Source organism: Tursiops truncatus, chromosome 1 (genome assembly GCF_011762595.2).
Source record: "Tursiops truncatus isolate mTurTru1 chromosome 1, mTurTru1.mat.Y, whole genome shotgun sequence".
Lineage (NCBI taxonomy): Eukaryota > Metazoa > Chordata > Mammalia > Artiodactyla > Delphinidae > Tursiops > Tursiops truncatus.
The window spans coordinates 17,271,626-17,285,440 of NC_047034.1; the positions used below are offsets into that span (position 1 = coordinate 17,271,626).

A 13,815-nucleotide genomic window follows, 5' to 3' on the forward strand; every position below is an offset into this window, starting at 1 on the left:
TAGGATGGAACAGAACTAGTACCAATCTAGATGCTTTGGAGAGAAGCCCATTCATTATAGACAGTAAATGTTATTAGGTATTAGGGTTTAATTCTCTTATTTACCTAGGTTGACACAGACTAGATAATTCAGAACTATAATATGGCAAAGGTAGAATTTCACCTTTATGAGAAAAGTTTTTGGTTTTTTGTAGTAGTGCAGGCACAACTGGCTATCCATTTGGGAGAAAATGAATTTGAACCCTTAGGTCACTTCATGTATGAAGTAAATTCCAGAAAAATTCAAAACTTAAATGTAAGAATGAAAACAAAAATCTTAGAAGGGGGCTTCCCTGGTGGCGCAGTGGTTGAGAGTCCGCCTCCCGATGCAGGGGACACGGGTTTGTGCCCCGGTCCCGGAAGATCCCACATGCCACGGAGCGGCTGGTCCCGTGAGCCATGGCCGCTGAGCCTGCGCGTCCGGAGCCTGTGCTCCGCAACGGGAGAGGCCACAACAGTGAGAGGCCCGCGTACCACCAAAAAAAAAAAAAACCTTAGAAGAAAATCTTGGATTCTATATGTAAAAATGTATGGACTGAGAATACCTTAAATAAATCAGAAGACCCAGAAATTTAGTTTAATACAAAAAAAAATGGACAGATTATATCAATTGTAAAAGTCTTTTATTTGGCTTTTTAAAAAAAGATAGATACTTTAAATACATTACGTCAATATACAGAAATTGATTTGAAAAAAAATACTTGAAATACAAATGAAAAATATTAATGGCAATAATACACAGATGCGGTTCTAAACTAATAAAAAAATCAAAACCCCAATAGAATAAAATAGCCAACGTTATGAATAAGTAATTTATGTGGAGTTCTGGAAAGGCAGCACTAATCTATAGTGATAGAAATCAGTCAGTGGTTTCCTGGGAAGTGAATGGAACGTGCTTGTAAGTGGGCATGATGGAATTTTCTGAAGTAAAGTAAATGTTCTGTATCATAATGGAAATACATTGTCAAAGGTCTTTGAACTTTGTATTTAAAATGTGTGCATTTATATATGTAAACTATACCTCAGTAAAGTTGATTTTAAAACCATAGTTGATACCCTTCAATGGTAATATTTTAAAGTATGTTAGTACCTATTGTAATTAGGGTAGGGCTGTTGGGCAAAAGGATGTTCTCAGACCTTTCTTGTAGAAAGGTGAATTTTTATAGCCTTTGTGGAAGCAACTTTGAAACATCTATTAAGGTAAAAATCATACCTCTCCATCCAGTGGTCCTATTTCACAGACTCTGTTCCATAGGAATAAAAGTCCCAGTATGTAAAAACATGTACGTGAATATGTTTGATGCAGAATTGTTCTTAGTGGCTAAAATCTGGGTACCAAATAAATGCCCATTAGTAGGTGAAGGGCAGATTAAATTGTGGAACATCTTTATTATATTATATAGCTGTTTAAAAGGATAGGTAAGAGCTATATCAGATGAAAGGATTTCCATGAGGTATTGTTAAAGGAGAAAAGTATGACACACATAAGAAAACCAAATAGGCTTATTTCATTTTTGAAAAGCAAATGCTCTAAAAACTATAATGTAAAGAAACATGTTTTAATGTATGTGCAAAGAAAAACATTCCAGATCATTAACATAGTTTACCTAATGTGAAGGGCAGGATGTACAATGGAGTGGGAGAGGAGAGGAGGAATGGAGAGTTGAGCAAAAAAATAAAAAGGACTTAATTGGAAGACATCAAAACAATACACGCACAGACAAAATAGCCTGTATTTGCAAGATTTCATGCATGTGCATAAACTAGGAGAAAATGTTAGGGTTTTATGTACTGACTTACAGAGATATTTGTAATATACATTCAAATTTTAGAAAGTATGTTACCAAGTAAAGTTTATAACACGATTATATTTTAGTAAATACGAGGTTCTCTGAAGATGAGTTCTTGTTAAATCTGAGTCAGAGCAACTGCCTTGTTTCCAGATTTCTTTCACTTTCTCTGAGAAAGTTTCCAAAATATTTCTGTTGACTTTTAGGCTCCTTAAGTGGATATCCGTTTATTTTAGAGTGTTAAGACCAATACAGAACAACAGTTGTGTAGTTCTCCTGTTCCCTTCAGCACCACCCTTTGGTCCTAACAGTTGGATGTTTCTGATGGTCGGATCTGCACAGACTGCAGAGTCCTTTTGCTACAGTGGTTGAGAGAATGAGAATTGAATAGTTCTACCTCCTTGGGTTTGCCAGGATTCCACTTGGTTTTTCACTAAAGAAAATGCAAAGAAGCACATTCAGATCTCAGCTGGTGTCTTCCAGCCCTCCATTTTTTTGTTCTGGCTGTACATTTTATAAAATGCTTTTATTTCACTGACTCTGGAGGGTGAGTATATGTAGCTAAATTTGAGATGGGGCAAAGTAGTAGAGGTGTTGGTCTAGGAGAAACCCTGCATCTGTGGTCATCACTGGTTTAGATTTCTTTCAAATTATAGTGTATACTTTTGTCACTGTTTGTGTTTTCTGTGGTCTTCTTACTTATAACATAAAACTTTTTCACGGTCACATGAGGAGAAAGCAAGATTTGCTAAGTGAAAAGCTGTATCATTTATTAAACTTTCCTATTCCTCATCTTTGGAAAACTATTGTTCTCCATGTGTGTCTTATATATCCCCATAAACGTCTGTGTGTTTGCTACAGGAAGCTCTAAGAGTGTTTTCATTCCCTTCATTTACCTTTACCAACGTAAGACTTGATACAGGACCCCTTGACCCCATTATAATTGATTAAAACAGAATATTTGGAATACCTTGGGTTACACACAAACGTGTGCATACACACATGTATACTTAAGATAACAGAGCATCCAGAGCAAGATTCACTAATACTGTAACCACCCCATCTCATACTTAAATGTAAAGCGTCTTATAATATCAGCCTTGTTCAACAAGACACCCAGTTCAGGGCATCTTATCACATAAAATGTTTTTAAGTCCAACAAGGCACCCAATTTGAGATCCAAATGATGCAAACAGTGTGGAATATCTGTATGATAAGCACTTCCAAAGATTATTTGTATCCCATTAAACTCATTTCAAGGTTCCTGAGAAGATTTAAAAATAAAATAGCTCCAACTCTTGATTAACAAAACAAAACAAAAATACTGAAGACTCCTATTCTAAGGATAATCTACCTGGGTGTGATCAAGAAACCTTTAAATTACTAACGTAGCCTTCATACTTATGTGCTATAAACTAACCACCTTTTGAAAAGCATTTTGGTAAATCATATTTTCTACTCTTGAGGCATTGACTTTTTGCATGGCCAGACATTATTTATTTAGCTGTAAATAGTTAAATAATAATTTAAATTGAGTGGAAAAAATAACATGCACACGCAATAGATAATTACTCTTTTTTCATGGGGATTTTCTGGAGAATTTATGAAACTTAAAAGATGGAGAGAAACTAAGATGATGAACTGGCATTAATAAATGTTAATAGAACCAAGGTAAGTATAGGAGAGTTAAGGCAATCAGCATGGGAATATTTTTAATGTGAATTATTTAACTTTTAAAACTTGGAGGAAATTGTAATTATTCAAAACACTAATTTTTTAGAAATTAAAACATCTATTTTAATTTTTTCTTTTTCTTTTTTTGGTTTTAAACAGGCCATATACTCCTTTGAAAGGAGGATTCTCCAATGTATGGTTTGACAGATTTCAAATATCTAATGACTGCCCAGAACACCTTGAATCAATTGATGTAATGTGTCAGGTGCTTACAGATTTGATTGATGGTGAAGTAAAAAGTGGTATCAAGAAGAACAGGATATTAGTAGGTAAGATCTTTAGATGTTGAGAATTTAAATATTTTTTTCACTTTTGTGTAATTCTATACATTGAATTTTACTTGGAACATTATTTGGAAGCACTTTGTATATCATTTGACCTATTCACAGTTTCAGATAAACTTTACATATTAAGAATTTTAAGGGTAATAGAATTATAAGCAAAAACTCATGAAACTTTAAATGATTTGCTTTTTAATAATAACATACTTTAAGACTCCCATGGCGGTTAAAATTTTCTTTCTACTTTAATTTTCAATTAAGAGATTATTCATTCCAGTTTTTAAAACATTTTATTTTAATTAGCTTAAGTTTTATATGTTTAAACTACTATCGCCATAATTAAGATAAATTCGAGTACATAGTCAAAATATAACAGCAAATTCGTGAAAAGTAAACTCTTCAGAGTTAATACTGTAGGAATAAGGTATTCATAAACTTTTGTTAAACATGTCTTTAGCAATCTCTCTTCCCAAGGGGATATAGCATGCCTTTATATAAGCTTTATTCTACTTACACCCCTTTCCTTTTCTGCAATCATAAAATACATAAACCATTTTATAATACATACAAAAATAAGATAAACTGTATAGAATGTGAATGATACAGGATGGATTTTTGTTAAAGAGTTATTTCCAAATAACTATTTAATTTATAATGAGTTGTATTTAATGTTGAAATTATAAAGCAAATTAAGTATCTTCATCATGTTCTAAATAACATTAAAATGTACATTGAAATCCTGTGTAGACAGGATTTGGGCAAATTAATAAACTTCCTTTGTGTTTATTGAAGTACTAAACTATTCATTGAGTTGAGAAGCAATATGATATAATGGATGGAATACATTTTTCTGTCTTGGCTTCAGCATTCACTTTTGTTAAAAGCAGTGTGCCCTCCAGTGCAGTAACATCACCTTTCTGGGCCTCTGTTTCCTCATCAGTGTTTAACTCTATATTTCTATGTTTCTGTGTTTAACATCTGTGTCATAGAGATAAATACAGAACGTTATGGGAGTACTGGGAAGAGCATAGTGAAGGGGCACCAATTCAGTCGAGGGCATCATGAAACAGTTACAAGATAGAATTCAAAATATGTGAATGTGTAACAGATTCTGTCATTCAATGATTTAGCAAATATTTTCTAAGTTTCTAAGTACTGTGTGTCTGGCAGTAAGTTAGATGCTCAAAGAGACACACCGATAAATAGAACAGGAATGCCACAGTTGCTTACAACCTAGAAGAGCCCATGAGGTACTTAAAATGGTAACTGTAAGGCCAGCCAGCCTTGATGATTGCCCTAAAGCAATATAACTGACAGCTCTTCAAAGGGAATGATCATCTGTATGTATTTTTATTTCTCAGGACCCATCGCAATGCTTAGCACAGAGCTAAACATTTATAATGAGCAGCATGACCTGATCTGTAAATTGATGACTTAAGTAGTTAAGTATCACAGGAATTCAGATGAAAAGAGGTCATAAGTATTTGGGGCTATTAGAGAACAATTTAATAGGAAAGTATCAGAGGCATTTGAGATTTTGAGATGTGCAAATAAGTAAAATTTTAACTATTATAGTGTAGAGGTCTAAACATAGAGAGTAATATGAATGGTAAATAGAAGTAAAAAAAAAAAATAGTGCTTGTTTTTATCTGTCTGGATGTTAGATGGCTTTAGCAGAAAGTTTGTTGTCTGACTGGAAAATGCCTATTGATCTGTTAGCTGGACTAACAACCTGAAGAGCAAATGGTATAGTGACCAAAATGGGTCGAATCTAAAGTCCACCACTGCCTAGCTGGTTCATCACTTAATTGCCTACACTGAATTTCTGCTACCTCATCTGCAAAGTGGGAATAATGATACTATAAAAATACTATTTTACTGGGATATGATGTTTGTAAAACAGTTGGCTCATTTTACACTCTCAATAAATACTTTCTGGTTCCCCTTTTATCCTTTATTCTGTAGGTAATTGAGGAGAGATGATTAAAGTATGTCTTTGAGTCATATAGTTAGAACTGTGCTTTAGGAAAATTAATCTGGCAGAAGGGGTAAGTGAAGAGATAACAATTTGGGTATGGGAAAACCAGTTACTGAATTTATGATTATAGGGTAATGAGATCCTGAAGTCACGTAATGACAGTGGGAAAACAAAATATTAGTACTGTAAGAAATTGCTTTAAATTAAAATTATAAAATCTTCACACATAAAAACGTAGAAAACATACAAATCGTACTTCTAATGTATATGTGTTAAAGAACGTATCACGTTGAATTGTAATTGCTTGTCTGCTTGTCTCCTGCCCCATCCCTCCTCCTCGCCCTTCCCTGTGTCCATCAGTTACTTCATCTTATTCATCTTTGAAAAGAGGTTATGGATTGTTGTAAGGTCGGAGAGCTGATAAGAATTTTGAATCTGGGTTTACTTCATTTCAGAGCCCATGGTTCTTCCATTTAACTGAACGTTTGTAAAATTCTTAATACATCTTGTCAAATTCCTTTTGTGAAAAAACTGTACCAGTTGATACTTCTCCCACCTATATTAGAATGTCCATCTTATTATACCTCACTGAATAATATTGTCTTGAAAAATATTTGCTAAAATTAAGTAAACAAAAGTGGTAATCAATATGCACTTAATTTATTTTTCTTTTAATTCTGTTTATGTTTTGACACAAGAAAGCTATTTTTACTTGTCTATTTTTTTCCAAATAATTTCTCAGTTTAAGAAGGTATTTCTCTAGAACTTGAATAAATATTCAAATAGGTGTTCTTCTGGCTTTTCTATAATTTTTTAAATATTTAATTATTTGATTCATCTGGAATTGTTTTTTAGTTTCTTTCTACCATATCATGGAAGGTTTTAATTATTTTCTGAAGTACCAAGAGAACCTTGTTAAAAGATGATCTTATTTATAAAGCAATCAGTAATGTAGTCGATGTTTTATCAAAGCTCCACTGAATTTTTAACAAAATTTCATTTTGGAAGGGTTATAAACTATTATAAAATTATAAAATTTGAAATTTATTACAAAGTGCGTATAATAGGATATTTATATGCACTTATGAATATAAAAATTGGGAAAGAAAAAAATGCTTTTTTAGAATTTGTGAGATGAGCTTATGAACTCCTATAAAGCCTCTTTCCTAGCTTGAGATATGAAAGAGACGACAAGTGCAGATCCAAGGTTGTTTGTCCTTGTTACTTTACTTTTAGTTATTTAAGCAGTCAATGAAAATAAATCTTCACTTACATTTCTGTAGAGTTAAACAAGTGTGCCAAAATACACGTGATTCTTGACCTTCTTTTATTATGACAAAACATTACTTTACTACCTCCTTTTTCTTTACATGGATTAGCTATTGATGCATAGAGGAAATAGCACTCTAGTCCTATAGGGATTTTCTCTTGTAGTTGTTTTTTATTTTTTTGTCTTATTGATCTAACTGAACTTCTCACTTATTTGAAAACATGGCACATGAAGCAAAATATCATTATGTATTCAAATATTTGTACATGCATTTCTTGAGTTGTGAATATCATAATTGCAAATGCATGAGTGCAACTGACAGCAGTATAACATGGTTAAGAACTTGGGCTCTGGACTCAGACTGCAGGTTTCTAATCCTAGATTCACTATTTTGTAGGTATATGAGTTTCCTTAACCTCTGTGTGTGGATGATAATAATAGTACTTATCTTACAGAGGTGTGATGATTCAGTTAGTCAATTCATGTGAAACACTTACAAATATGCCTGGCAGGTAATGTTGAAGAAATTTTCTTGCTGTTATTAAACACTCTCTATACCACCTTCCCCATGGTCTCTCCAGACAACAGAAAGGCCGTACTGGACCAGTGCTGCCTGTGGAGACTTAGGGAGCTCACCGTTCCTTCCCTACCAGCTGTTTTCTTTTCTCAGTAGTATACGTGCTGTGCTTCCCTCTTTCTTTTTCATTGCTCATAGATTCTTTAAACAGAAGTACTGCTTCATATTTTTCTACTGGTTTAATACTTTTGTCAAGTGTCTATTATAGAACATTTTAAATTAAGTAAGATTTAAATGATATAACATTTTAATGAAGGAGGGATCTAGTGGGACGTCAAAGCAAAGTGCATTTGAGATGCTAGACACACATATACAAACAACATAGGTTATTTTAAAAAATTAATTATAAGAGGAAAAACTAGAAAAATTACAAGATTAAAAAGGAAAGGGACTTCCCTGGTGGAGCAGTGCTAAGAATCTGCCTGCCAGTGCAGGGGACACGGGTTCGAGCCCTGGTCTGGGAAGATCCCACATGCCGCGGAGCAACTAAGCCCGTGTGCCACAACTACTGAGCCTGTGCTCTAGAGCCCACGAGCCACAACTACTGAGCCCGCACGCCACAACTACCCACACACCTAGAGCCCGTGCTCTACAACAAGAGAAGCCACCACAATGAGAAGCCCACGCACCGCAACGAAGGGTAGCCCCCGCTCACCACAACTAGAGAAAGCCCGCAGGCAGCAGTGAAGACCCAATACAGCCAAACATAAATAATTTTTTTTAAAAAAAGGAAAAAATAGAGATAATAGTACAAAATTGTTACCCTTGTTGATTTTGTTTAATATGTGATAAAATTTCAGATTTAATATCACACATTGTGTCCTCATGGAACCCTTTTCTCTGATATTGTAATTTTAATAAATATAGCTTTGTAAACAAAACTATTCTCTATATTTGCATAGGTGGCAGCCCATTCTTTTTCTGTGGTTTTGTTTTGATTAGTGATATCATATTAAACTTAGTTTAAAAACAATGTTTTTATAGAGTATGATATACCACCTTTTCTAGGTAGTTTACACAGCTTAGTCAGGTCAAAAATGAAACTTCTCATACTAAATTTAATTTCCAAATTGTTAATAAGTGCTGGAGTACCAAAAACTATCAAAAGCTTTACAGTATAATGAGGGAGATAACAGAAGTAAAGTGTTCTAAAGAACAAGTCGATTTTGGGGGGAGCTAGGAACTGCTTCTTAGAAGAGATAATCTCCAATTGAGTTTTAAAGAATGAGTGAGAATATGACTGGTAAACAAATAGGGGAACACATTCATGAAAGAAAACAAGGGACACATTAAAATCTCTCAGGGACTACTAGTTTGATATGCGCTTCAACTCCCAGGATTATTGAATTATATACAGAGAATGACATGATCAGATGAGCATTTTAAAAAGATTACACTGACAGCACTGTGGAGGCTGGCTAGTCTGAAGTCCGGGGGAATAGGAAGATGGCAAATGCAATAGATCCAGTAGAATGATGAAAGACCAACACGTACAGTGTTTCACGACTTTGGAAACAAAGGATGAGTAAGATTACACTAAAGAACATTGCAGTCAACTGCGAGTTTAGCTAAGAAAAATCCTTTGTTTTCTTGTTTTCAACAATGGAAATATATTTCTTTCTTAATGGAAAGAATAAACTTTGGTTAGAAAGGAGGAACTGGGCAAAAGCTTTAAATGTGTTCCTTGGAGACATTCGTGAATCCTTACTATGCATATTAAGAAGATCAGGTATAAGAAAGTTTATTTATTTTTATATAATAATACCACACATGATTCTACAGAGGGTATGGTAAAAATTAGGGGAAACACAGGCAATAAAATAGTGACTTTTAAATTACTTTCTGAATTTGGCAACATAGCTATTGTTAAAACCTGGATTCAGATTCTGTATTCTGAAAAAATTATTAAGAATATAGTTTAACACTATAATGTGTTTAAATTATACACATTTTTTCAAATACAGTATCTTTCTTGACCCTTGTAATAGGTGAAGTAGGAAATTATTATTCTCATTTCAGATAAGAAGAAACTAAAGTTCAAAGAGACTGCTGGCTAAAATAGAGTTGGGACTAGAACCCAGATCCTATGCATTGACTTAGGAACTTTGTACCATAATGAGATTCCTTTTTCTAACCACTAGGTGGTGATAATTTGTTGTTAAGAGAAAACTGACATAATTTAGATTTAACTTTGATCTAGGATGTATAGAACCTGACAAATGATAATGACCAGATTATTGGTATAGTTTTTCATGTTCTCTGATAATATTATCAGAATTTTGAAGCAGGGATAATCAAGTGCTTCTGGAATTACACCTGAATAATTTACATGGATGCTCTACATACCCATTATGATGCTCTAAATACCCATCATGAGGAAAGCGGTTAAGGGAGTAATGGTCTGTTAATACAACTGACTATTATGTAACCATTATATACTATATACATACATTTAGAAGGTACTTAGTATACTTAGTATGTGTTCAAGTAGTAAAAAAATAATTGTGGAATTTTGTAATTCTGTTTAAAGACATTCAAATCAGTATTACATGAAAGTAAGGTATAAAATTGTACATATAGAGTGAGTTTAACTGTTAAAATGAATTTTTAAAAACATGTCAAAATTATATGTGAGTAGTGAGATTTTGGATAACGCATTTTCTTTATTTTTGTGTGGTGGAAATACTTTACACAGTGGGCATATATTCACATATTAATTTTATAATAAGATTTAAAATTAAAATGAAGGGATAGTTGTAGTTACCAAGATGAAACCTAGCTCCACAATTTCCAGGCTGACTTTCCTGACATTATATAAGTTTCTTTTGAAGCTCTTGGAGGGAACTGGAGAATGATAGCATCCTTCTACTTTCTTTTAACATATATATATCTTAAATAATGTATGTTTCTTCAGCAACAACTATCAGAACTTTTAAGGCTTGGGACTGCTGTTTTAATAGCTTTCCATAGAAGATGATAAATATTTTGTTTACCCTGTCAATTTTATATGAGAGAAAATATACAAATATGGTGGGCATAATTTATATATTCCCAAATTTTTGAGACTTTATCACAGTTCATTCTGAAAAATAATTATGTATAAAGTGGAAAAATTGTTGCAATTTGGTTGGAGGGTGGATTTTATTCCATTTTTAAAATCCCATTCAATTGACGGTAAACTTGAATTGTAAGTTCCCTGCCTCCCCCCCGCACCCCCCCACCCCTGGACTTTGTTTTCAAATAGATTAGCTTAGTTTTCCCAGTACAGTTTTTATACATTATTACTGTTTTATTTAATTTAAAGAGTTCATAAAAACTAGGTTATTTTTTAACATGTTTTTTATTCAGCCTATTAATCTTAAATGTATGTTGAAATGTTAACTCTTGACATTTTAATGCTTCACCAGCGACTATAAATATACATCATAACTATTACCTACAATGAGTTTACTCATTGGTATTTACTTATTGAGCAGTATATTTTATATTGCATTTTAAACACTTAGATGAAAATTGAAATAACTAGTCTTTTGTGTTAAATTTTCTTCCATTAGAAAAAAATACATAAAGTCCCTTTCACACCGGTGTCCGCAACGTTAAAGGTGACTGTATTGTCAAAGATCGCTGGTGAGGAATTGCAGGCTACCTCACGAGATTATAAATGGACAAGGAACTTAGATTGAATCTTAAAATAATGAGTTTTCAACGAGTACATTTTTCTTCATTATAAATTAGGAGAATTGAACATGAGGTTAAATGTCTCAAGGATGCCTTTGTTCATAATGGCATTTCATACGTGGGAAAGTGTTTTCTTTCTTAGTTTTGTTGCTGTTCTTGTTGCTGTTCTTGCTGTGAGGCTGGTCCCCAAGGGCTCGGGAATCCCATAAAGTGATTAAGTTACCCTAGTCAATAAAAGCGCAGTGATGGGGTGGGTGCATTTAATGTGTAAAAATTTTCTCAGTAGGTGTGCTTTTATAATAATTTTTAAATATGTTTTTGCTCACTGGTCTATTTTTATTCACATTTTATCTTTGTATGATTTTTTTAAAATATCACATTAAAAGATCACATTTAATGATATTAGCCACATTATGTTTTTTATGGAACATTAATTTCATTTTGCTCCATTTATGAAATTTAAAGCTTTTTTTCCATCATTGGTGCAGCTTAGATTATCTAGAACTTCATTGTCCCATATGATAACCCCTAGCCACATGTATTTAAACTCAAATTTTAACTAGGTAAAATTAAAGTAAATGTTTAATTCCTTAGTCATACTAGTCCCATTTAATATGTTACTTAGGTACATTTGACAAAAAATATAACTCAAGCTCTTGAATTTCTCCAAAAACTAAAAACTGTGTTCCTACAGCCTTGTTATCTCTAACATATGGATTTCTTTTAAATCATGAGATGTCTCTTAACTCTCAGTCATGCTGGGGAATATCACACCGAGTCTCTAAGCTGAAGCTGGGCCATCCTCTCTGCTATGTCACGGTCAGGTCCCTACCTCCATATTCTGTGTTGTGTCGGTTTTCGCCTTTGAACAGAAGGGTCCAGGTATTTTAATCTGCATATCTCTGGTGACTGGTGTCACTCCAGTGACAGTGTTTGGCACATAAAAGACAATAAAAGTTTGTCAAGTGAATATTTTTTCCCCAAACTCTTTTTTAAAAGGACATATGGGTACCTATGTTTGAATTATACCATCACAAGTCAGTTTTCAAAATAATATTATAACACAAAGATGTTTTATCTTTCTCACCAAATTTTTGATCATCCTTCCTAATTCAGAGATCACTAAGCATCTATTATATGGCAAACTCTAGAAATATAATCCTCATGGAGCTTGTAGCTTGGCAAGTAAGACAGAAAGGTGCATGTTATTAATTGTAGCTGCAGTGTGAGGACTCCTGTAAGTATAAACAAAATGTAAGTAGACACTAGAAGTTTAAATAAATAACACTTGTGCTATGACTCATATTTTGAAATATAATAAATATTTTTACTTGATGACCAAAATTTATTTTTTCAATTCTAGCTCCTTTTATAACAAATTATTTTACCAGTGATGGCATAGATAGAACAGTGTTATTTACTCATAGCAGGTTTTTTTCCATGAGATCTAAAGGAGGCTAAATTTCTCTTTAGCATTGTATCTCTTTTAGGTCTCCAAATATTTATGGAAGATTGGCATAGCTATATCTTGTTCTAAATTATCGTTACATATATTCTGCTTTTTCTGATAAGTGAATTTTTGCTTCTTTTAGGAGGATTTTCTATGGGAGGGTGCATGGCAATGCATTTAGCATACAGAAATCATCAGGATGTGGCAGGAGTATTTGCTCTTTCTAGTTTTCTGAATAAGACATCTGCTGTTTACCAGGTAAGTTCCAGATTTTAAAAACAAAACAGAAAAGAAATGAGACATTCACACATTGAAACTAAAACAACATTGATAATTACACAATAACAATTGATTCACAGAGCATTCCTGGGAATTCAGATTAGTTATATTGGTAAATTCCAGCTGGTCATTCATGTTTAGGAAGTGCCTTGTACAGAGATTATTGTTAAGCAAAGTGTCAAAGAGAAAAGGATAAAAAATATGTGTATGCTATATATGTATCCTGCATACATATTAAAAATATAGATGATTACAACTAGGTTTGCTTATTATGTCATGAACATAATCAAACCAAAGAATCAGTTACATGACTGATACCTATTTTTCAGCAATATCCTGATTTATGAGTATGTCATATTATAGTGCTGCAGCCTCATTACCAGAAGTAGAACCAGTAGGTATGGAAATGAGAACAAGAATGCTATTTTTTCCTTGATTGTACCTGAGCTCTGTGTTCCTCCCTCTTTCCACTCCATGTGAAGAGGTTTGTCTTCCCAAGACACAAGGTTTCTGCGGGAAATGCTTTGACCATTTTTGAGACAGTCCTCTACGGAGTAAATTCAGATCACGTACAGCTGCAGCTCCAGTGGTGCCAGCAACCAGCTAAGCTCCTGGTCCTGGCCCATCAGTATATACCTCAGAGAGCTCTACCACTGCCTCTTCTTCCCCTTTAAATATTGAAGCTTTGGTTAAATTGGAGTTTTTCCGTCCCTCTGATTTCTGAGAATAATGTTCTTAAA

The 13,815-nt window shown here is 33.5% G+C and overlaps 1 protein-coding gene across 3 annotated transcripts in view; it reads left to right on the top strand.

The window, feature by feature from the left end:
* The window catches only part of LYPLAL1 (lysophospholipase like 1), a 36,271-nt gene that overhangs the window by 15,489 nt on the left and 6,967 nt on the right, over positions 1–13,815 (top strand). For all 3 annotated transcript variants that reach the window (XM_019920585.2, XM_019920587.2, XM_073800426.1), the window contains 2 exons: positions 3,662–3,831; positions 12,939–13,054. In XM_019920585.2, coding sequence (XP_019776144.1) covers positions 3,662–3,831; positions 12,939–13,054 — 286 coding nt within the window. The remainder of the gene's footprint in view (positions 1–3,661; positions 3,832–12,938; positions 13,055–13,815) is intronic.